Raw genomic sequence first — 25,847 nt, forward strand, 5'->3', positions numbered from 1 at the left:
AGCCACTTAACCCCATTGGCTAGCAAAAACCTTAAAAAAAAAAGGAAGAAAAAGTATGAGATAGTAAAATTACATAATAATAGTATACCTCCCCCCCCCCCCCCAATTTGATGGTAATAGTCTTTGGTCTTTGTTCAAAGACCATAATTCTTTCTCTGGATACAAATGGTATTCTCTGTTGCAGAGAGCCCCAGATTGTCCCTGGTTGTTGCACTGAAGGGATGAGCAAGTCCATCAAGGTTGATCATGACCCCCATGTTGCTGTTAGGGTGTACAATGTTCTTCTGGTTCTGCTCGTCTCGCTGAGCATCAGTTCATGCAAATCCCTCCAGGCTTCCCTGAATTCCCATCCCTCCTGGTTTCTAATACAACAATAGTGTTCATGATAGAACAGAAACTCTTATTTATTTATTTTTGTGAAGTAAATGGGGTTAAGTGGCTCGTCCAAGGCCACAAAGCTGGGTAATTATTAAGTGTCTGAGGCCGGATTTGAACTTAGGTACTCCTGTCTCCAGGGCTGGTGCTCTATCCATTGTTCCACCTAGCCACCCAGAAATTCTTAATTGGGATCTGTGAACTTGCTCCCCCCCCCAACAATTTGATAACTGTATTTTAATATATTTGGTTTTCTGTATAATCTTAAATATTTTGTTTTGTGCATTTTCAAACTTCCTTCAGAAGAAGTCATTACCTTCAACAGATTGCCCAAGGGTTCCATGACATTGCAACAAATGTTGACCCTTGTTTTAGGATATAAGTTTCTAGAGAACAAGAATTGTTTGGTCTTGTCTCTTTTCTTTTATCCCTGCACTTAGCAGGTTTTTTTTTTTTTTGGCCTTAGCAGTGGCTTAATAAATCCATGTTGTATGTGCCCAGAGATTGGCAGCATCTTGGGGGTACTGCAGGTGAGGCAGATGACTTTCTCTTTCCACATCTGGAAACTTGCTGCTTGTCATCACAACTTTTAGAGAGCAGGAGTCTCCCACTGATCTGGGCCATGAACTCCCAGGACAGGGAGTGACTGGGTCTTGGGGGCAGTTAAGTTGTGGTGAGTTTTGTCTCACAGAGCCTCACCTTCATAAATAATATACTTTCTCAGACTATTTCTAGGTTTCTCATTTCTGGTGAATTATAGAGCTCTGGTTATTTCTGTATTAGATGAACTGGTCTGGTATTATTCTCACTTCTCAAGTCATGGTTCAATCACAGAACAGTCTGTTAGGGATAATTGTAAGAAGATTAATTTCTCCAAATTTCCAGGCCTAATTAGACATTGCTAAAGACGATTCCTTGGACTCACATTTGTCTTCTTTTAGCCCACTGTCACTTGATTAGTTATTCATATATGAGAACATGAGGAATATTTTAAAAAAAACTTCATAGATTTATCGTGTCTTCAGGCAGTGACTGGATCTGCTGTAAAGATGAAATGGAGTCATCTTACTCTGCTGCTCCTGCTCTTTGTTTGCCCTTGGCTATGTTTCCTCACCCAGGAAATGAGGTGATCTCCAGAGCTGCTTCTAGTTCCAAATTCTGTGCCCCAGGAGAATCTGGGTCCATTTCTACATAGGAACTGTGTCCTACTTGGTCTTAATTTGGAAGTTTTACAGATATTTTCATAGCCAGTATTTTCTTCTAAATGTTACCCTTAAAAAGCCTCATCTCTGATAAGGCAATGCCATTGGTAGAAGATTTTCTGATAATGTAGAGCAGAGGTGATTCCTTGATGGAGTCATGCTTTAGGGCTGCCTGTGGGGATGCATTGTTTGGACTGAGGGGAGGGGAGGGGTGCTTCCATTGGTGGGACTCATATTCTTTTTATGGATAAATGTTTCATATCAATACATCTAAATTCATAAAACATGCACATATATGTATGCCTATTTATGGACACATGCATTCATCTTAGTTCAAGCATGTATTAAATGCATATAATAATGTATTGAAAATATATTTTCTGGGGCAACTAGGTGGTGTAGTGGATAGAGCATGGGCCTTAGAATCAGGAGGACTGAGTTCAAATCCAGCCTCATACACATGATGCTAAGTGACTCTGGGTAAGTCACTTAATCCTGTGCATAAAAAAAGTCTTATGTTTCTGCATATTTGGAGTTTTATAAATCTGTTGTAACTGAGAATGTAGTACAGTGATGTTCAATCCTCTGTGACCCTGTTCAGACTCTATGTGACCTTGTTGGGTATTTTCTTGGCAGACATTTAGAATGATTTGTAATTTCCTTCTTTAGCTCATTTTATAGATGAGGAAGACAAGGCAAATTGGGTTGTGTCCTGCTCAGAGTTCCACGGCCAATAAGTGTCTGAATTCAGATTTGAGGCTTCCTGAGATGGATCTGGTGCTCTGTGCCTTCTGGTGCCCCTGGCTGCTCTTGGTGGGGTCTCATGAACTAGCAGTTTAAGCTGAGATTGAATTTTTTTCTGTTAAGCGAGAGGCAGTTGAACTAAATGATCTCAGGTTGCTTAACTAAGAAGGTTGGGTTTTAAAATAATCAGTAATAATAAAAGCTGTAAGTTACATAACACTTTAGACTTTGCAAAGTACTTTACAAATGTCTCATTCTTGTCACAATCTGGCGAAGTAGGTGCTATTATCCTCCTATTTTACTTAAAAGCAACTGAGGCAAACAAGGTGAAGTGACTTGCCCAGGGTCACACCTAATTAAGTATCTGAGATGGAATTAAAATTTCCCTTTTCTGATTCCAAATCCATTGCTTTTTTCTCTGCCATCTGGCTACCTCTAAAATAAGGTGATAGCTCTCCCTCTGTTTTCTTTTTAATGACTAATTATAAATCCTTGAGTAGCAGACATTATATTTGCAGGCTAATTTTGATAACCATGCTAAATAATAATTTTACCAGGAGCATAAGAATACTTAACTTCATTATTCTATGTTTAACAGAATAAATCAGTATTGAATAGTGAATGAAGAAATACTTTGTAGGTTGTAGGTTTGTCAAGAAAACCCCAAATGGGATGGCAAAGAGTTGGATAGGACTTAAAATGACTGAACAACCAAAGATTTATATCACAATTTTGAATTATCTTGAGAGTTAAATTATACATTCTACTCTTTGAATTATCAGATCAGTATAAGTGTTTTCTTCAGGATAATTTTTTTACTCTAATTAAAGTAGTACCATAATCTTATACAATGTAGGTACTTTTAGTTTTAAAGGAGAAAAATGACACCAAAATGTTAGTTCTGTTGAAAGATTTTTACTTTGTTTTTCCTCATTTTCAATGACAGAGACATTTAAGCATTTGAGGATACATATGACATATTTAAACCTCCTGTTGAGAAATCCTTGTTATTGACAAAATAATATGGAAAGTTATCAGTTGAAACAGCCCATTGACAAATTCAGGAGGGATAAATATTTGTAGCATTTTGATGACCCCCCCCCCCCCTTGGCTTTGGTTTTCTTTGTGATGTAACTCATGCTTTTGGATTATATTTCAGAAATTTTCATTTTAATGATAGTAATGTTTTCATAGTGATTATTACAGATATGGTTATAATAATTGTGGATGACTTTAATCTCCTAAGAATCAAGGTTGCAGATGACTTAAAGCAGAATTTTTTTAGCCTTATTTGTGTTCTGAACATTGTGGTCACTTTGATAAAGCTATATCCAGACCCCTGCTCAGAATCATTTTTAAAATGCACAAAGTGCAATATATTGTTTACATATAATTAAAACTCATGAGGGGCGGCTAGGTGGCATAGTGGATAAAGCACCGGCCTTGGAGTCAGGAGTACCTGGGTTCAAATCGGGTCTCAGACACTTAATAATTACCTAGCTGTGTGGCCTTGGGCAAGCCACTTAACCCCGTTTGCCTTGCAAAAACCTAAAAAAAAAAACCAAACTCATGGAACCCTGGCTAACAACCTCTGATCTAAAAGATGCATGGTAGGTTTGTGGGTTGGTAGGCTGCATCATAGACAGTTTGCCTAGAAGAGGCAGTGGGCCAGTTGTGTAACAAGTAACAGATGGGAGAGCTCAGGTGTTGCCCTTGTGTTTGTGAAATATTAAAGTAACTAGACAAGGCATCTTCTCTTTGTTGGAGCTACCTATACATGCACAATAAAAGGCACAGACTGCTTGCCGTTATTTCTGTTAAGGAAGTTTCCCTTGTAATGACATAGTGGATTCTTTGAAGTGTTCATTAGTGTGTCAGTTCATTTTAAGTTATGTTAGAATATTTTAAGCTCTTTAAAAAGTGACACAAGGCTGTAATGTCTAGTGAATAGACAGAGCTGAACTCTAGAGTTCAAATTTTGCCTCTGATGTATAGTGGCTGTTTCCTCAGGCAAGTTGATCAGTTTCCTCGCACCCCAAGCAATTCTCTTAGATGAGAAAGTTGAACATCATTGTGAAACTGGGGAAGTTAGAGGTTCCATACAAAAAATAATAGATCCATTTCCCTTTAATACTAGGTTTTGAGTACCCATTTTTCTCTCTTTATTTGAAAAGGTAATTATGCTTGACATTGAATTGAGATTTTTTTAAATGACTTTTTGAATTAACCCTAAGGAACTGTGATTTCTTACATTAGTATATTTTCTTAACATGTTTCATTGGTCATTTTTAATAATCAGTTTTCAAAAATCTAAGCATGAGATCTCATCCCCAAAACTAGGCTAGAAAGCTGGAAAAACAAGGAATACACAAGAAATGGATTTTCAGTGCTCTATAGTATTATATTTTTTCACTTAAGTACAATGATCACAGTTGGACCCTTTTTCACAGCTCTGTCCTGGGTGATCCATATGAGGATTTCAAAATGGTACTTAATTAGAAAAATGAAGAATAAATATGTCCGACCAAATATACATAGAAGAAACACATGCAGCAAACAATACTGTTTTTTTGGGGGGGGGGTTAGGATTTTGCAAGGCAAACGGGTTTAAGTGGCTTGCCCAAGGCCACACAGCTAGGTAATTATTAAATGTCTGAGACCGGATTTGAACCCAGGTACTCCTGACGCCAGGGCCGGTGCTTTGTCCACTACGTCACCTAGCCGCCCTCAATAAAAAAAGAGGCAGCTTTTTCAGAGGAAAAAAATTCTTAAAGGTCAGTCAAAAGTTTTTCATTAGAAGTTTTTGATAAAGCCAACAGGGGTCACCAGTGTTGTTGTAATGACTTTAACTACTGTTCAGAAGTATGCTTGCCAGAGACACACTTTTAATTGGAAATTTAACAAACAGGTTCATTGTTCTTAAATCCTAGGCCCCTCTTCCCTCATGGAAATGTTACTTCCCATTTAAAAATAAATAATTAAGTCTTTGAAATTTTAAAATTTGTGAATAGAATTGTAAAATTTAGATTTGGAAGAGAATTTAATGGTCTTCTGGCTTAGCACCTTCATTTTGCTGATGAAGAAATCGTGAGTCACAGATGGAAAGAGATATATGTGCGCAACAACACAAGCTATTAAAGTCTCAGGTTGAAAAGCATTGGAGGATAAGATCCTTTTTTCAGATGTTCTTGTATCTCATCTCATGCTGACCTTCCTCATTTATTGTATGGTTTTTCATATCACAAATTTCTACCCCCACATCTCTGGATGAAATGTTCATACAGAAATAAAGAGGAATAAAATCCTTCCTATTTTAAATTTACTTTGTTAGTAAAACAAATCAACCAGAATATATGAGATTATGTGCCTTTAGGCTTTAGTTACCTCAGATATATTATAGTTTTGAGAGGACAGTTTCAGGTTAAAACACAAATTTTCTTGATTTTAAACATCCTTTATAGATAATAAAGTTATGTTTTATACACACATACACACACTGTGTAAATATATACACATGTACAAATTACTCTCCATCTGCCTACTGGACCTTTTAAATTGCATGTCTCCAAGAATCACTAAATTCAGTGTATTTATGCCGAAACTTACTTCTCTTCCAGTCTTAAATTCTTTCTGTTGAGGACCTCTCCATCATCTCTGTCATCAAGTACCACAGTTTTAGAGTCATACTTGACATCTCATTTACCTTCCCCTCCCAACTCCCAGTTGCTAAATCTTGTTGCTTTTCCCTTTATGATTACACTTCATATCCACCTCTTTTCTGCCTACTCCACCACCACCCTAGTTGTGGCCCTTTTTCTTTTTTCTTTTCTTAAGTGTCTCAGGTTCTCTTGACTCCAGGTTTGGTACTCTATCCACTGCACCATCTAGCTGCTCTCTCAGCTGAGGTGATTCTTAGAATCACCTCCTAATTGGTCTGCTTATTGCTCCCCTCCCTCCATTCCAATCCCTACTTTACACCATGGCACGCCCCCTTCTCTGTTACTTCTTGAACCTCCATCTGCCTCCAGCTTTCTGTGTTTGGCCTTTAAATCCCTTAGGGGTATGACTTGGGCCTCCAGTTTTAATCCTGTTGTGCATTATTCCCTCCAGCCAAGTGACTTTTTTGTTCCTTACACAAGAAATCCCACCTTCTTCCTTGGTACCTTTTCACAGGATATTTATTCTCAGGACTGGGAATCCGGAATTCCTCTTTTCCTTCAAAGGGGAGAATAAATGCTACCTTTAACTTAACAGATTCATTCAACAACCTGGGGATGCCTAGGAACCCCTAATCTGAAAAATGTTTTCAAATATATAAATATGGTTTATTATATTAATATATGATTACAAAGTAATCCAATTATATTGAAGCATAGTTTTTAAATATTTTATTGTAATACTTTTTTTTGTTTTTGTAAAGCAGTAGGGGTTAAGTGACTTGCCCAAGGTCACACAACTAGCTAATTATTAAGTGTCTGAGGTCAAATTTGAACTCAGGTCCTCCTGACTCCAGGGCTGGTGATCTATCCACTGCGCCACCTAACTGCCCCTTAAATGTTTTAAAGAAAAAGAAGTTTATGTGTCCTGGGTTAAGAAACTATTCTGCCTGAATTTTTCTTACTCCTTTCTAGCTACCAGTATATGCTTATTGTGTTCATGTCTTCTCCCTTGATAGAATATTGGCTTCTTCAGGGAAGGTGCCATTTTGTTTTTTCTTTCAGTAGCCATAGTCCCTGGCATCTAGTTTTGTAAGTGATTATTGATTAAGTCAATAAGTCAATTAAGTCAATCCTTCTTATAAAATGCTTTTATGAAATTGTTATTTTTGCCAAGCATATTTCTAAATTTCTCTTTCATAGCTTTCCACTAGTACTTCCTATGAATTTTGGATCATTTCTGTTCATGAATTAACTCTTATGACTTGAAGAATGGAGACCATGGTTGTTCTTGTTCTAAGGATCTGTTTGCCACCCATTTGCATTTTCAAAAAGATATTTGTCTTAAGATCTCAAAAAGAAATCACAAACACATCCCACACCTTCTTTTCTAGGTGAGGCAGTGAGTGCTGGAGATGCATTATGTGAAATTGAAACGGACAAAGCCGTGGTCACCTTGGATTCAGGAGATGATGGTGTTCTGGCTAAAATAGTGGTAAGTTGCCATTTGTAGTTGCAGAACTTTTATAATTCTATTGCTTAATTTATCATTTAAAATACTATCAAAATGCATAATGTGAATGTACATTCACATTTGTCTTGGCTATATTTTGTTCAAATAATGTAGAGATTTAGTTTCTAATCATTGGGAAATTTATTGTACTTTATTGGCAAGAGAAAAACCTCTTATTTTAGTCTGATTTTTTCATTATGTTGGAATGAAGTCCAGTATTTGTCTGAAAGTCAAAGCACACAGCTTCTGTGTATTATTAAAATCTTCAAACAAAAGGTACCAATAAATTAAATGTTGTTGAGAATAATCATCTTTCCTGCAAGTAGGCTCACATTGATGTTTTCTCTTGGGCATATAATACCAGATTCTGGACGAACTGAGGCTTTTGAATCTCTTGATTTTGGGACTTCTCAGCAGCACTGGGCTGGACCTGCTCAGAAGTGGCACAGGTCCAGGCCCCTAGGACTTGGAGTGGCTCCTCATCTTCCAACCTGGGTGAAAGTTGGGAGACCTAGGCTTCAGGCCCACCCCCACCCCCCCCGCCAGAGAAATCTTTTATCTTGTTCTTTTTGAAAGTCATCTTTACGATATCCAGAATTCTTGGTTGCTTGTATTTGGGTAGCGTTTTTAGCTCTTTGTCTCATTACTTCTTTACAGTTACCTAGTTCTTATCCCTGTTCGATAAGTAGTCCAAGTCCTGGCATCATCAGAGGAAACAATCCATGATGACCATATGGAGCATAATGCTGGTATACAGGAAATGCTTAACAAATGCTTGCTGACTTCCCTTTACTTGAAAACATCCATAGATATAGAAGCCTGCACTTATATACGAGTATCTATCCTACTTCTTCACCTCAAATAGGACTAATGTAAGGAGACTCTAAAACTTGAAAGCATATCAAAATGTGTATGTTTGAGTGAGCATAATGCCCTTAACATAAGTTATACTTAAACATAAATAAATATTTAAATAAATATGTGAGGGAGTAATTTGATGAATTCACTGATTCATTGAAATATGCAGTTATATATATATGTCTGTGTGTGAGCATGCACATATAAATGATTTTAAAGTTATATTACTTTGGGTTTGTATATATATATATATACCCATGCATTAACTTGGTATAAAGTAGAAATTTTTAGCATTGAATCCATGTCCCCATTGTGCTTAAGAACTTTGTTGTATCCCATGAAAATGACATTATTTATATTTTTCTTTTTTATATGATCCTGATGGCATTGAAAGGTTGTCCATTTATGTCACACTCAAGTGTTGATGTTTTTAAAAAGTGTTTAGTTGGTAGTAATGGCTTATTTAATGATCCAGATGGGTGCTTTGTAATCAGGAAAGTAATATATAAGAAAGCTACGGGTTTCAGAGTTATTCCATTGTTTTAAATATCTCATGTGCCACTAGCAAGGAATTAAGTGGCTGTTTGTATGCAAAATGGCTTCTATAGAAATGCTATTCAGAAGAGAATCTTTCAGATTGATTCGTTGGTTGTTGTCTTTTGTTTTGGAAGAGGACCAAGATGACATCACATGTGTCTGACTGTGGCTGATTAGACCAATATAAGGTCTAAAGGCATTAACCCAAGTCGGGCACAACTAGTTCATATGAACCTTTGGAGTGAAGATGTCTCTAAATTTGGATAGCTTATGTTTTTGTTTTTTTTCAGCTGCTGCTCATAGTACATGCAGTGCCTTCTTTAATGCAGGCACACCATGCTAAGTATTCCTGTGCCAGTGTCTCCTGTGTCTCCCAACTGATTAAGTAGTTCTTCAGAGAGCCCTTGGGGGGAGTGTCCTAGTGTTGCTTCTTCTGACCTCTATGTGAAGTAAGAACAATGTGACCTGCCCATTAGAGTTGCTCTCTCAAATAAGACCAGAAGAAACCCTTAATGAGGAAAATGTGATGCAACTATCAGAGAAGGGAAGTTCTACTGTTAAATTCCTAGGTTTTATGGGAAGTAATATTTAACTCTTAATTACATGAGAAAAAAAATCCTAGTTTAGAAAGTATTGGAAAAGAATTCTATCCTCTAGTCCAATTCTTGCCTCTAGGTTCCACTGTATTTGAAAAATCCAAGAGTTTTTTGATGTTTTGGCCACCTTGGTTCTATCCATAATCTTTTCTTTAAGTTTGTGTCCATTTCTTTTGTTCTATCCTTGTAGAAGATAGAGAGCAATGAAATTATTGTCTTTTTTAATATTTTAAATGAGAGAGGGCAGTTAATTTACTCCCTTTTTCTAATACAGTGTCTGCACAGAGTAGGTTGATTACTTTTCTTCAGATTACACTGAAGATTACAACTTCTAGTGATTTTTTTAGAAGCCACAAAACTTTATAAATCCTAGCACTAGATAACCATTTCTTGTAAATCCCAAATTTTATCCATATAATTATTTTGATTATGTTTGCTGCTTAAGGACTGTCTTAGCTACCTATTGAGAGGTTTAGTTTCTAGGTGATAAATTCTTGGACCATAACTCCTCAGGATGTGCATACACATTTTAAAATAGCCTTCTGTTTTAAAAAGAAGATTAATGTAGCTTAGAAGCAACCCATTTTAAGATTATTTATAAACTTCACTTTAAATAGTGAGAATGAGAAAAGTTATATAATCAAGGGGAAGAAAACTGGCATGTTCTCTTTTGAGAATCATCTAAAGGCAGTGCCTCAGTCTTCAGAACTAACTTCCCCTCACCTGCAGTGCTCATGATGATCATGGATGAGGGGGAACATTGCTGAAATAGAGAAATGTTATTAGGAATTTGAAGAGATTCTCTAAACCAAAGTTAACATTTACCTTGATGCTTAGGGCTTCTGATGTAGGGATTGAAAGCAAAACATTGGGATTAATAAATGGAAATTCAGAATTCAGATTCTTCAGAAGCCTCATACCTCTTGAATATTATCTATGAGAATAAGAAGGTACCTGAAATGGTGAGGACTATGCATGCTTAATAAGAGTAAAGGTTTGCAAAGTACTTTACAGATATATCATTTGACCTTATGAGGTAGATGCTTATTTCCATTTTACAGATGAAGAAACTGAGGCAGACAATGAAATAATTTCCTCTGTGGTCACAAGTCCAACCAGTACCTGATGTATAGGATTTGTATTCAACTCTTACTGACTCCTTGGTACAGTGTCCTGTTCTCTGCAGGAACAGTTGCCAGACTCACCTTTGATAGAGTTCTTGGCACCACCTCCCTACCTTCTCAAAAAGTGAGATTGTGTCTGGAGAGACAAGAACATGTTAAAGTAGGAGTCTTTTAAAATCAATAATCTGTGGGTACTCAGCATTGATCAATTAGAATGACAATGAGAAGTCCACACTGCCAGCATGGTAGTTCCAACCTGAGTTATTTAAATTAAACAAAATGTTGATTCTGAAAAAAAATGGACATCTTTTGTCATCAGACAAAAATTGTTCACCTTCTCTGACCATTACAACCCACTGATGCTTCGGCCCTTGCCTTCTTCAGGCCATAACCAGTCAGGGTTCATTATAATAAATAACCGTATATGAGAAAGTCTTTTAATGTACCCACAGTCCTTTGGATATTGTAAATTGTTTTTTGTTCATACCCACCAACTACAAGCAGCTGCCCCTCTTGGGGCAGTTGAACCAGCCCAGCTGAAGCATTGGGGCAACCCTGGCTGCGGCCAGGCTAGTAAAGTCACTGCCACTGCCTTGACCTCTTCTTATGTGCTCTTTCAGGATTCTCATTACTTCTCATGAGTTTAATTATCTTTTTTATGTACTTGATTCTCAGAGCTAGCTTCAGTTTTTCTTCTCAGCTTTAGTCCTTGATTTCCAGTTACTGGATATTGCAAACTGGTTATCATGAAGCCATCTTAAATGCAGTAGGCTCTGAACTAAACTCATCTTTCCTCTTAGATCCTCCCCCTCTTCCAAACTTCCCTATCCTGTAAAAGGCACCACCACTAGAAGAATCATTTTAGATCTGCTTTTTTTCTGGACTTCTCCCTTAGTCTCAGTCCACATTGCTAATCATTTGCTACAGCTTGCTGTCTCTTACCTTCACAGCATTTCTTGCCGCAGACCTTTTCTCTACACTCATAGAAGCTACACCTTACCTAAATTATTGCAACAGTCTACTAGTTTCCCTGCCTCCAGCTGTCCCCACTCCATCCTACACACTACTACCAAAGTTATTTTCTATAAATGCATCTCTGGACATTTGACTCGTATATTCATCTAACTCCATTACTTTTCTGTTGCTTATAAAAATATATATTTCTCTATTTAGCTTTTAAAGCTCTTTACAACCTGGCCTCAGCCTCTTTCTAGTCTTATTGGACATTATTCTTCCCACATTTTGCAGACATGAATGGAATGCTGTCTGTACCAGTAGAGTGAATGTAGCTATCACTGAGTTAACATATCTCTTAGTTTTGGTGGGGTTTTTCCCAGGCCTCTCCAGTATTTGGCTGGTTTCCAGCCAATGAACTGTGAATCTGTTGGTGCTATGGAATCACTCCAAGGTATCCATGATTCCAAATGGGCTCCACACATTTTGGTTTTTATTTAGTTATGCAGAGTGACCACATGGAAATTGAATAAATAATCTCACATTGGTGAGATTTTTTTATTTTCTTTTTACATATGAAAAGCCAATATAAGCACATATTTTTCAAATATATGTATAGACTGGTCATTAAAAAGAGGTCTTTGTACTTGGAAATGTTCAAAGCTACCAATGTTTTCTCTTTCTAAATCTTTTTTCAAAGTACAGATTTCCAAATGTCACCCACATGTGGCAGAAAGATGAACGTTAGGGTTTGTGTTTTATTACCATTGTTGAATCCAGCCAATGTATCAGCATTTTTAATAACCACACTATATCACAAACATCAGCTTGTGGTAAACTGTTGTCCTCAAGTCACCCAAGCTAGTGGCTGCCTGGGAAGTCCCCATTTTTTATCTTGAATTGAGGCCCTCTGCAACTAAGCTGTCATTTATCATTACCCTCCATCTTTATATAACTGCCCAATGCTAATGACATTTTAGGTGAGGGAACTCCTTCCTCCATTTCTGATTGTTCCACTGACCATGCTTCAGAGTCTTATGTCTGTTATTTTAAAAAATGACGGGTTTAAACTAGTCAGGTGCACCTTAAGATTTCCTCTTGCTCCAGAGTCCAGTGATTCTTGTATGTCCCTGAGATATTGTCTTCTTTCTGAATGTTTGTCTTCACTGTCACTTTTTGTTTTCAGCTGGTTTTTTTACACTTAGAATAATTTTCCCATTCTTCTAGGTGCCAGCAGCCTCTCCCAGGTTCACATGACCTTCAGTTTCACACATCAGTAGTTTAGGAGTAAATAGATTTTATTAATGTGAAAAAAACCTCTATAACTCATAACTGAATTGACATGGGTTTCCCCTCCAAGGTTATGTGTGCTCCACCCCTCCACCTCTGCCTCATCGGAGTGACTCCTGCTCATCTCCTCCTGGTGTGCCAGAGACCTTCCTTTTTTCCTCCTATCCCATGGATGCTAGTGCAGCACACAGATTATTCTCTTGAGACAAGGCTAGCCTGTCTTTCTTAGTCCTTGGTTGCTTATTTTAGCTTGGTAGTTTAATGTGTGTAACAAATTGTAGTGTAGTCAACTCATGATTCTTTGTTCTTTAGGTGATCCTTAATGTCAAGTCTTCCTTTTAACCCATGACTCACCACTACAGAAGTATAGAAAAATATTGGTGCTATCTACTTACTTGGCTTTTCCTTCTTGTAGAGGTCAGCTATGTTCTTTAGAGTGATTGTAGATTTCTGGAGACTTTGCTGAGCTTCTGGGATTGATACTGTGAGCACTAGAGGATAGTCACTGGAGGACCTCACTGCCCTCACTGGAGGACTCTTCCTTCAGCCCTCGTTTCTGGGCTGAATTTCTTCATGACAATGAAAAGCATTAATAGTTTTACTACAACTACTGAAACTACAAACTATGATTTTGATTTGAATGGCCATGTCAGTATAAACTCTGGCTAGTTTGAAATCTTGTCTTATTTTGCACATAAAAATCTTTTTGAATTGATCATTCTCACGTAGCTACCTAGTAATAGATTTTGAATTGCGAAAAATGTCTGCAGGCAGATGGTGTCTGGGTACAGGCCCTGGCTCTGCACTTCCTGGCTTGTGGGACCTTGGGCAGGGCATTTCTTCTCTTGGACCCCGTTTCCTCTTATGTAAAATGAGGGGTTACTCTAAGTGATTTCCAAGGCCCTTTCCAGTTCTGAATCCTTTAAGAAATAACTTTTCAGCAATTTTAGCTATACAGTAGATGTTTTGTCACAGAACTGGGAGTTTCCTTACCTGGAAAATGTAGAGGGAGGTTGATTGACCATGTGTCAGATGTAGACTAGCTGATTTCTGAGATCCTTTTCAGCTCATATTCTGTGATTCTTGAACCTCATTATCTTTTCATGCCATTACGTGTGTGTGTGTGTGTGTGTGTGTGTGTGTGTGTGTGTGTGTGATGGCACTCCTGATAAAGAATCCCAAAAGAATTTGGAAATCCTAATTTATTTAGATTGGAATGAGAGAGGGAGGGGGATGGTACAATAAAAATGTCCCAAAGATTTTACTGTGGTCACCTGAATAATGATTATTATTATTACTAATTATTATTTCATCTTAAAATTCATTTTGTCTAGTTTCTGTTGAGTTACAAACTGCCATCCTGTTAATTAACCAATCTTTCTTAGGCGCTGCCTAAGTAGTTGGTACTATGCTATGGGCTTGGGGTCCAAGGAGAGGTTTAGTTCAACCTCCTCCCTTGAGGAGCTCAAATTTGAGTGAGGGAGACAATTTACATGCAAGATCTGTCAGCAGAGATGGAAGGGAATTTCAGAGGAGGAAGCCCTGGTAGCCAGGGGAAGTGGGAGAGATCTTGAGCAGAAAGTGGGATCTGAGCTATGCTTTGAAGGAAGTCAGGGAAAATAGAGTGGAAGTGAGAGGTCAGACATTTCCTACCTCAGGGAGCATGGAAATGAGCAGGGAAATGTGGTGTCTAAGTAGCTGCTAGTGCATCAATGCAGCAGAAACATTGAGTGCCTGGAAGAAGCCTGGAGTAGGAAAGGGGCACCCTCCTTCCCCTCTTTCTTCCTCCCCGCCCCTTTCCATGCATATGAATTTTTTTAAGTTACAAAATTTCCTCCACCCTCCCTTCCCCCTCCCCTCATCAGTGAACAGTCAGGTTAGCATTGCAAATACATATTTTTGAAAAACATGTTTACTTATTAGTTATTTTCAGTATGAGGAATTAGGATTAAGGGAAAGAGATACATAAGAGATAATTTTTATAAAGTGTTCATCAGATTTGGAAGGGTTGATTTTTTTTTGTTTGTTTGTGTTTCTTCCTCTGGATGGGGCTAACATATTAACAGTTGTCTAGTTCTAATACAGTTGTTCAAGCTCTCTGAACTGCTGAGAGGAGCTGCTTCCATCAAGGTTGCTCATCTCACAATGTTGTTGTTGATGTGTACATTACTCTCTTGGTTCTACTTCTTCGCTCAGCATCAGATTCTATAAGTCATTCCATACTTCTCTAGAGTCCGACCATTTATGGTTTCTTGGAGAACAATAGTATTCTGTAGTATACACGTACCATAACTTGTTCAGCTATTCCTCAATAGATGGGGATCCCCTCCATTTCCAATACTTTGTCACTACAAAAAGAGCTGCTGTGAATATTTTGGAACATGTAGGGCTTTTCCCTTTTTTTATATAATTTCTTCTGATTATAGACCTAGAATTGGAATTGCTGGGTCCAAGGGTGTGAACAGTTTTATTGATCTTCAGGCATAGTTCCATATTCTTCTCCAGAAAGGTTGGCCCCATTCACAATTACACCAGCAATGCATCAATATCCCAATCCTCCGACCACCTCTCAAGCATTATTTCCCCTTTTTTTCATCTTGATAGGTGTGAGGTGATACCTCATTGTTTTAATTTGTATTTCTCTAATCAATAATGATTTGGAGCAATTTTTCTTATGATTATATATAGCTTTAATTTCTTCATTTGAAAACTTCTGTTGATATCCTTTGAGCATTTATCAATTGGGCGAATGACTTGTAACCTTATAAATTTGATGCAATTCTCTATATATTTTAGAAATGGGACCTTTATCAGAACTCCTAGTTGTGAAGATTGTTTCCCAGCTTTCTTCTTTCCTTCTAATTTTGGCAGCATTGATTTTATCAAAGCAAAACCTTTTTAATTTAGCATAGTCAAAATCATCCATTTTGCAGTTTTTTAATGTGCCTCAATTCTTGTTTAGTCACAAATTTATCCCCTTTCCATAGATCTGATAGATAATTTCTTGGTCTCTTAATTTGTATGTAATTTCTTCTCTGGGTTCAGATGGTATTCTCTATCAAGGCTCTCCCAACATTGTCCTTGATTATTGCACTAATAGAATGAACAAATCCATCAAGGTTCATCATTGCCCCATGTTATTGTTAGTGTATTTATTGTTCTGGTTCTGCTCATTTCACTCAGTATCAGTTTATGCAGGTCTTTCCAGATTTTTCGGAAATACAATTTCTCATGATTTCTTTCTCTTTTTTTTTTTTGGTAAGGCAGTGGGGTTAAGTGACTTGCCCAAGGTCACACAGTTGGGTAATTATTAAGTGTCTGAGGTCAGATTTGAACTCAGGTCCTCCTGACTCCAGGACCAGTGCTATATCCACTGTACTACCTAGCTGCCCCACCCTCATTTTTTTTTTAGATTTTTGCAAGGCAATGGGGGTTAAGTGGCTTGCCCAAGGCCACACAATTAGGTAATTAATAAGTGTCTGAGTTAGGATTTGAACCCAGGTACTCCTGACTCCAAGGCCAGTGCTCTATCCACTGCGCCACCTAGCTGCCCCCACCCTCATGATTTCTTAAAGAACAGTAGTGTTCTATCACATACATATACTACATCTTGTAAAGTCATTCCCCCAATTTATGAACCTCCCCTCAATTTCCAATTCTTTGCTACTACAAATGGAGCTGCTATGAATAATTTTTGTATATGTGGGGTTTTTACCCTTTTTCATGATCTCTTCAGGATACAGGCCCAGTGGTAGTATTGCTAGATCAAAGGGTATGCACATTTTTAATTGCCCTTTGAGCATAATTCCAAATTGCTCTCCAGAATGGTTGGCTCAGTTTACAATTCCACTAATAATGCATTGGTGTCCCAGTTTTCCACATCCTCTCCAACATTGCTCATTTTCCTTTTTTTTTTTGTCATTTTAGCTGGTCTGAGAGGTGTGAGGTGATAACTCAGAATGAATGTTTTATTTTATATTTCTTTAATCAATAACGATTTGGAACATTTTTCATATGACTAGGTAGGTTTAATTTCTTCATCTGGAAACTGCCTGTTCATGTCATTTGACTATTTATCAATTGGAGGAATGGCTTGTATTCTTATGAATTTGATTCAGTTCTCTATTTGTTTTAGAAATGAGTCCTTTATCAGAAATTCTAGCCATAAAAATTGTTTCCCAGTTTTCTGAATTCCTTCTTATCTAAGTTATGTTGGCTTTTTTTTTGTGCATGTAAAACATTTTTAATTTAATATAATCCAAATTATCCAGTTTGCAGTTTCTGATTTCACTATCTCTTGTTTGGTCATAAATTCCTTTCCTCTCCATAGATCTGATAGCTAGACTATTCTTTGTTTATGTCTAAATTTTGTACCAATTTGTGTGGAATGTTGATTTATGCCTAGATTCTGCCATACAGTCTTCCAATTTTTCCAACAGTTTTTGGCAATTAGTGAGTTCTTATTCCAGAAGGTGGAATCTTTAGGTTTATCAAACAAGATATTACTATTACTACTGTTTCTTTTGTATCTAGTATATTCCATTATTCTACTACTCTATTTCTTCACTACTACCAGATAGTTTTGATGACTGTCACTTTATATTGATAGTTTTAGGTCTAATATGGCTAAAATTAGCGTTGTTTTGTATGTGTTGAGTTTGTGTTTGGGCATTTGAGACATCACCTTGAAATGTCCAAGAAGAAGGTGGAAATGTGTGACTAGCTCAGCAAAGAATGGGGTTGGCCCGAAGCCTAGGGAATTGTCTGCAAAGGGGAAGGTGAAAGCTTTGGAAACTGATAGTCACAAAGTGAAAATAAGTGTAGGAGGGGAAAAAAGAAGGGTAGCCAGGCCAGAGTCTTGGAGGACATCTGTGAATATATGGCAGAGATGAGTACCAAGAAAGATCAGTTGGATAAAGGAGAGAGCCAGGAGAGAGCAGTTGAGAGCAAGCTTGAAGTTGATGGTGGGATTAGGTCAAGTGTCTAGAGAGGCAGTGAGATGGCGCAGCGGACAGCACTGGTCTTGGAGTCAGGAGGACCTGAGTTCAAATGCGGCCTCAGACACTTAATAGTTGCCTAGCTGTGTGACCTTGCGCAAGTCCCTTAACCCCATTGCCTTACCAAAAAAAAAAGTGTCTGGAGAGAGGTTTACCATGGGACGGAGACCCTTTTTTTCATTTGAGATTAGAGGTAAGGAGAAGATGGAGGAGGAAGCTCAGTGATCTGAGTTCAGTGAGACAAGATCACAGACTTACAATACAAAGATTGAAATAGCTGCTGTTGAGACAAGAATAGCAAATCAATTTTAGGGACGACTTTTTGTTGACTTCATTGGAGACTCAGTTGAGATGAGGTGGACTCAATCATTGAAGTAGGAGCAAAGTAGCTAGATGATAATTATGTGAGAAATCATAACAATAACAATTTTTTAGCACTTTGACAACACAAGTGCTATTATTAAATTAAATATTAAATCTCTGGGATGAAATCAAAACTATGCCCAGAGGCAAATCCATGGTCCTAAATATTTATGTCAGTAAAAGAAAGAAAATTATTGAAATGTTTGCATCTAATAAAAGGGCAAAATACCAAACTATCACAAAGAAGAGATTTTTTTTTCAATCCATGATCTTTTCCATACTCCTATAAAGAGGAGTGGGGAATCTCTGACTGATCTGACAACTTTTTATGGGTGAATTAATTAAATGTTTGACCAAATATAGCCTAGAAATGATGTTGTAAATATCCAAAATATCTGCCCTTGCAGAAAAAAGGTTACCTACTTCGTTCTATAATAACAGTTGTTATGTAGGGATACTTCTGAGCAATTTAAAATGTTTTTTTCTCATAAGCATTTCAAACTTGAACCCATCAATCTTACCTACATCATCATATATATTCCCTTTGAAGATAAGGACTTTGCTTAGAAAAGATAAACTTTTTAATCAATTTAGGGTTATCATTAACTCCACTTCCACTCAATCTGGAATTAGTGATCTTGCTTTATTTCTTAAGACATGATTCAGAAGTGGATCTTCTCTTCTCATTGGAATACCAATAAAATTTCATAGAATTGTAGTTTTCTCTACCAGTTCAGCCAATTTCCTCTTTAGGAAAAGAATAAGTAACTTGTTATATATTTAAACTGTATCACTTTGAATTTTTTTCAGTAAGTAGGACAGATTTCCTTATTCCCATATACACAATGCAAAGTGATGGCAGTTGTTAATGTGCCCAATAGCAGTTGTTCTAGTTGATTTATACTTTTTAGGTATCATAAGAGAAATAAGGCATATTGAAAGTCTTTAAAATATTTGAAAGTCTGTTAACAAGGAAGAGAGGTTAGACCTGCCCCTGGGTCTATAATAAAAAGTGATTTGCTTTTCAATGGAGATGATCAAGCAGAGGTTCCCCCCCCCCCCATAAATTGACTTAACTGTGGCATCCAAAATTGTTCAATCCAGACATTCTATGATAAAAGAAACTGAGGCAGCTCCAAGCCAGTAACCATTTATTAAAGGGACTGACCCTCTTCATTGAATGTGACTCAAGTATTCCCTACAAGGCATTAGTTTTATAGTGTTTGATTATCAGGATGATACAGATGAAACAGAGTAAAAGGCAAAATCTCATTGGCTGACAGATCTATACCATGACATTCCAAAGGATTGGAGATGATTCATCTACATGGATGGTCACAGGATGGGCCAGGCAAGGGTCATGTCTGCTAAGTGGTCTTCAGATGGGTACCTCCTCATGTTGGGGAATAGAGGGTTGTCTGGAGGTATAAGATAAGTTGGGACTTACCATTATCCTTAAGTCATCTCTGCCACATAGGACTTGGTCACAATGATTAGTTTAAAAGCTCCTCTCATCCACTCTGGTCTTAATAATACATACACTCATCAGACCAAGAAGATGGAGTAAGCAAGTTTATTTTGTAACAAGCCAGTGAACTTATAGCTTGGTAGGTTAGAGTTTAGAGTCTATTATAAGATTCTATCACTGACTAAATGTATCTTGGAAGACAATCACTACTCCTATGGAATACACTAAACTGATTAAAGTTGATTGGAATAAAATGTGCATCCATTTAAAATTCTCTCTTAACTAAGAGGTAACGGAAGTCTCTTCCATCTCTGAAATTCTTTGTTACTCTCTACTTAGCAACTCACTTGTAATATTGTGTATTATAGTTATTGATGTAGGACAAATCTGTTCAATCTTAATTTTAAAAGTTTTTATTGAAACGATACACAATATATTTTGATTTGCCATTTAGTGAGAGCTCTGTGTGTAAGTTGCTCTTTGTTTACTAAAGCATTTGGTAAACCTCCAGTGGCCCCATAAAATCCTACGGGTCACATTTGGACAGCCCTGATGTGGGGTATGCTCAGTAGGAGCTGGTGAAAACTTATTTTGCTAGTACAGCTCTGGTCCCTAGAGTTGCTTTAATTTGTATTTCTTCAATTATTAATGATATAGAGCATTTTTTCATATGGCTAGTGGCAGCTTAGATTCTTTACTTTGAAAATTACATATATATATATATGTATATATATATATATTTGTATATACTTTGGCTATTTCACTAGATGTCTTTGAATTTTAAATCTGTGAATTTATAACCTTTTTGTTGAAGGTGTATAAACATTCTTGTAGTTTATAGGAGATATGACTAGGAGACCTTCAGGATAGATTCATTGAATGAATTAAAAAATCATTATTAGGCACTTTGTGTTTTCTAGATTTTGTACTAAATACTGAATGCAAGTTCAAAAGAGATAGTCTGGGTAATTTCTCAAAGAAATTATATTGGAATAGTGGGAGGCAGCACCCAGAAGGGAATGATGGCCAGGGAGACTGGAGTCCACTACTGTCTCTGCTGTGACCAACAACAGTTCCAGAAGAGTAATGATGAATACCTACCTCTTAAGAGAGAGGTGAATGGATTCAAGATGCAGAATGAGACACATAGTTTCAGATGTGGTCAATGTGGGAATCTGTTTTGCTTGACCTTGCTCTCTGTCTGCCCCCATCCCCTAACAGAGGAATGATAGGGGAAGATGTAGAGAAAACAGTTTGATTTTATTTGAAGGGAAAACAATTAAGTTTTTAACCTTCTCAAATCAGAGATAAGTTGGAGCCATAGGAAAATGTAATGATTTACCCAATTTAGAATTTGTGCTAGTATTAATTGAATTATTGTTTTCAGAGTAAAAAGCATCCTTGTGATCTGATGCCAGTTTAAGTGTAATACATCTTATAACACTTACCATCCTTTCATAATTATATTGCTGACTTTTTTTTTTTGACCTTTCAAAATGTAGGTCGAAGAAGGAAGTAAAGGTATTCGATTAGGATCACTAATTGGGTTGATGGTGGAGGAAGGAGAAGATTGGAAACAGGTTAAAATTCCCAAAGATGTGAGTCCTCAGCCACCCCCACCTTCACCTGTGAGTTCACCTCCTGTAGCCGAAGCTGTGGTTTCTGCTCCTGCCAAAAAGGCCCCCCCAGCTGGGAAACTGCCGTGAGTATGGTGTTCTTATTAGATGAACTTTCATGTCATACTCCACATTTGGACGGGGCCTTTCTTTCATTCTTTTCCTAAGAATTTGAGACTTAGGAAAAAAGTGGTTAATTTACCTTGTCCAAAGCACTCAGTGAGTTAGTCTCAGAACCAGGCACTGAGCTTCCCTAGATATTTGGATTCTGAGGCCAGTGTTTGATGTCTCAGAGCCATTCCTAGCTGTTTGAGGATTTGGAACACCCAAACATGTCAATCATCACCTTGTATATTTATCATTTTATAGATGAAGAAACAGTCCCAGGGAAACTGGGGGCCATTGGTTCTCTCCTGGAGATGTGGATGGTATTCTTTTAACTCATTTCCTTGTCTGGACTCCACATCTCCCTTGGTTTCCCTTCCCTTGCTCTCCACCATTTCCCCAAAGGAAGATCCAGTGAGTGGGCTGGGAAAGCAGTGTTTGCACCCAGAAGTCACCTGTGATAAGAGTAGGAAATTAATAACAGTAACAATTGGCATTAATGTAGCACTTTAAAGTGGAAAATAAAAAAATAAAGCACTTTTCATGGGTTATCTCATTTCATCCTGGAAACAGCTTCTAGATCATGTGGATGTTTGTGAGTCTTCTCCGTCTTCCAGAATTTATCCCTTGAGGATCAAAGGATTTTGAGATGGAAGGAACCTCATAGACTATCTGATCCAACTGAAGAAATTGAGACCCAGGGATGTGCCATGACTTCCTCTAGGCCACATAAGTAGTAAACAGTAAAGCCAGGATTTGAAGCTAAATCTACCAACTTCAGATTTTTTTCACTGTGCCTGATTATGATTCTCTCCTTTGAAAAATTCCAAAAACTGAATTTGGGCTTCCATTATCACAAGCCTGACCAACTGACACAGAGTGAACTTTAAAAAACAAAGCAATTGGTTTTGATTCCTTGTTTTAATTTAATTCCTGTGTTTGAAATTTTGGCACAGAACCAAGTACATTCTAGCAAATTGTTCTACAAGGTTTCAAAATCGTGGCCTCCTAGCATTTTACTAGAGTAAAGGACCACAGGTATCATCCAGGTCAAGAAACAGACCCACAAAAGGCCTCTAGTACCTTCTAGTATTATTCAAGCAAACAAGTGGCAGGATTGAGTTTCAAATCTAAGTCTTTTGATCACAAATCCATGATTTTTTTCTACTTTATTTTGCTGCCCACTCTTCAGCTATATTCCTTCAGAGAGCTGTGCTCTCAGGGGTGTTTCGAAGCACATTCTCATGTTCTCATCTCCTATCTCACTCCAGGGTTCCTTTTGAATGGTCTCTATAAGACAAAGTCTGCTGGTTTTGGTTTTGGTTTTTTCTTCTTACCAAAGTTCCCCTTAGAACTGTACCAGATATTTCAGACCCCTCTCATTTTCATGTTTCCCCTTCTTATATACTGTTATTAGAGTTTTGATACATATATGATAGCTTACCCCACAATCACTTACACCAGTGTTTCATGAAGGCACTGAGATGCCTTGATTCTTTTTGAAGGTTCTGCCAGCAGTATATAATATTTGGCAGACTCATGTTGGAAAGACTTCAAGTAAGACCAAGCAGCAGATGAGATTTGCTTTTTTAAGGCTTAGCCTTGTGAAGTAAGGAGAGGCTCATCCCCAGGAAGCTGGCTCTTTGGTAATGAGTTCTTTGTTCATGGCAACGCACAAGATAATGTAATGCATAAGATGGTATTCAGTCTCATTTGGCCCCTCTGCCTTGCCAGTGATATGGGTACACAGTGGCAAAAGATGGGCTGCAAGGTATCAGAAATCACCAAATATGAGAATCACAAAATACAAACATGAGAACAGCTGTTACTAGAAATGTGAGATCCTTTTCCATTGCTTAAGTAGACATACTATAGACAACTGAGTCATGTCATTATTAATATTTTTATTATAAATAAAACCAAGAAACTTTAGAAATTGCAGGTAAATTGAAAGATGACCCATAAATTCTCCTTGAATAGGGGAAGAAATGAGTTGATTTTACTGTGTGTCCAAAGGCATTAAGAAAAATCACTTTATGGGTTGCTTGGTCATCTTTTCTTCTAGTGCTGATGATAAGCATTTACCAAAATACCACCATGAAGATGAATGCAGCTTAAGCAACAGCATCTGTTTCAGAGGACATAAAAAGGTAGATAAGATCCTTTAAATTCAATCAACATATGATTTAGGACTCAGGGTTTAAATGCAAAAGTGGATATAGGGAAGGACAGCATAATATATGTTACATATAGTACGAGACATAGCAGAATTACATGATAAGAAATTTTAAAAAAAATTAAAAGTAATAGTCTTTGATCTTTGTTCAAACTCCACAGTCCTTTCTCAGGATACAGATGGCATTCTCCATTGCAGATATCCCAAAATTGTGCCTGATGATGGTTGCCCTGTTGGTATGAGCAAATCCATCAAGGTTGATCATCACTCCCATATTGCTGTTAGGGTGTACAGTGTTCTTCTGATTCTGCTCATCTCTCTCAGCATCAGTTCAATGCAAATCCTTCCAGGCTTCCCTGAATTCCCATCACTCCTGGTTTTTAATAGAACAATATTGTTCCATACCATACATATACCACACTTTGTTAAGCCATTCCCTAATTGATGGACATTCCCTCAGTTTCCATTTCTTTGCCATCACAAACAGAGCTGCTATGAACATTTTTGTACAGGTGATGCTTTTACCCTTTTTTCATAATCTCTTCAGGGTATAGACCCAGTAGTGGTATTGCTGGATCAAAGGGTATGCACATTTTTGTTGCCTTTTGGGAATAATTCCAAATTGGTCTCCAGAAAGATTGGATGAGTTCACAGCTCCACCAACAATGTATAAGTGTCCCAGATTTCCCACATCCCTTCCAACATTAATCATTATCCTTTCTGGTCCTATTGGCCAGTCTGAGAGGTGTGAAGTGGTATCTCAGAGGTGCTTTAATTTGCATTTCTCTAATAATTAGTGATTTAGAGCAATTTTTCATATGACTATGGATTGCTTTGATTTCCTCATCTGTAAATTGCCTTTGCATTATCTTTGACCATTTGTCAATTGGAGAACGGCTTGTCTTTTTTTTTTAAATTAGACTCAGTTCTCTGTATATTTTAGAAATGAGTCCTTTGTCAGAAACACTAATCATAAAAATTGTTTCCCAATTTACTACATTTCTTTTTATTTTGGTTACAGTGGGTTTTGTCTGTGCAAAAGGTTTTTAATTTAATGTAATCAAAATTACCTAGTTTATTTTTAATGGTGTTCTCCATCTCTTCCTTAGTCATAAATTGCTTCTCTTTACATAGATCTGACAGGTAAACTATTTGTTGATCTTCTAGTTTGCTTATAATATTTTCTTTTCTAGATCCTATATTCATTTTGATCTTGGTATAGGATGTGAGGTGTTGGTCTAATTTAAGTTTCCTCCATACTAACTTCAAATTTTCCCAACAGTTTTTATCAAAGAGAGAGTTTTTAACCCAATTGCTGGACTCTTTGGGTTTATCAAACAGCAGATTACTATAATCATTTACTGATATTGCACCTAAGTCTATTCCATTGATCCACCACTCTATTTCTTACCCAATACCAGGCAGTTTTGATGACTGATGCTTTATAATGTAATTTTAGATCTGGTAGGGCTAATGCACTTTATTTTGCACTTTTTTTCATTAAATCCCCGGAGATTTTCGACTTTTTATTTCTCCATATGAATTTACTTTCAATTTTTTCCTAAATCATTAAAGTAATTTTTTGGAATTTTGATTGGTAGGAAACTAAACAAGAAACTTAATTTTGGTAGAATTGTCATTTTTTTATTATATTTGCCCGGCCTACCCATGAGCAGTCGATATTTGCCCAGTTATAAATAAGTTTGATTTTATTTGTATGACAAGTGTTTTATAATTGTTTTCAAAAAGTTTCTGAGTCTGAATCTTGCTAGTCATATATATGTGTGTGTTGTGTGTGTGTGTGTGTGTTTTGATGATTTATGAGAGCTTATTGTATATCCTACGACTTTGCTAAAGTTGCTAATTATTTCTAGTAGTTTTTTAGATGATTTTTTGAGATTCTCTAGGTATACCATTATGTCATCTGCAAAGAGCGAGAGTTTTGTCTCTTCCTTCCCTATTCTAATTCCTTTGATTTTTCTTCTCTTATTGTTGAAACTAACATTTCTAATATGATACTGAATAGTGGTGGTGAGAGTGGGTATCCTTGTTTCACCCCTGATCTTATTGGGAATGCCTCTAGCCTATCCCCATTGCATATAATCCTTGTTGATGGTTTCAGATAGATACTGCTAATCATTCTAAAGAACAATCCATTCCTACACTCTCTAGTGTTTTTAGTAGGAATGGGTGCTATATTTATCAAAAGCTTTTTCAGCATCTATTGATATGATCATATGATTTCTGATGTAGTTGATATTGATTTAATTATA

General features: G+C 37.1%; 1 protein-coding gene across 1 annotated transcript in view; it reads left to right on the forward strand.

Moving 5' to 3' along the window:
- PDHX (pyruvate dehydrogenase complex component X) overlaps positions 1-25,847 on the forward strand; it is a 68,775-nt gene that overhangs the window by 13,672 nt on the left and 29,256 nt on the right. Inside the window, exons 3-4 of the mRNA XM_074230467.1 lie at positions 7,372-7,472; positions 21,180-21,379. Of these exons, the coding sequence (XP_074086568.1) occupies positions 7,372-7,472; positions 21,180-21,379 (301 nt within the window). The remainder of the gene's footprint in view (positions 1-7,371; positions 7,473-21,179; positions 21,380-25,847) is intronic.

The sequence above is a fragment of the Macrotis lagotis genome, chromosome 3 (genome assembly GCF_037893015.1).
Source record: "Macrotis lagotis isolate mMagLag1 chromosome 3, bilby.v1.9.chrom.fasta, whole genome shotgun sequence".
Lineage (NCBI taxonomy): Eukaryota > Metazoa > Chordata > Mammalia > Peramelemorphia > Peramelidae > Macrotis > Macrotis lagotis.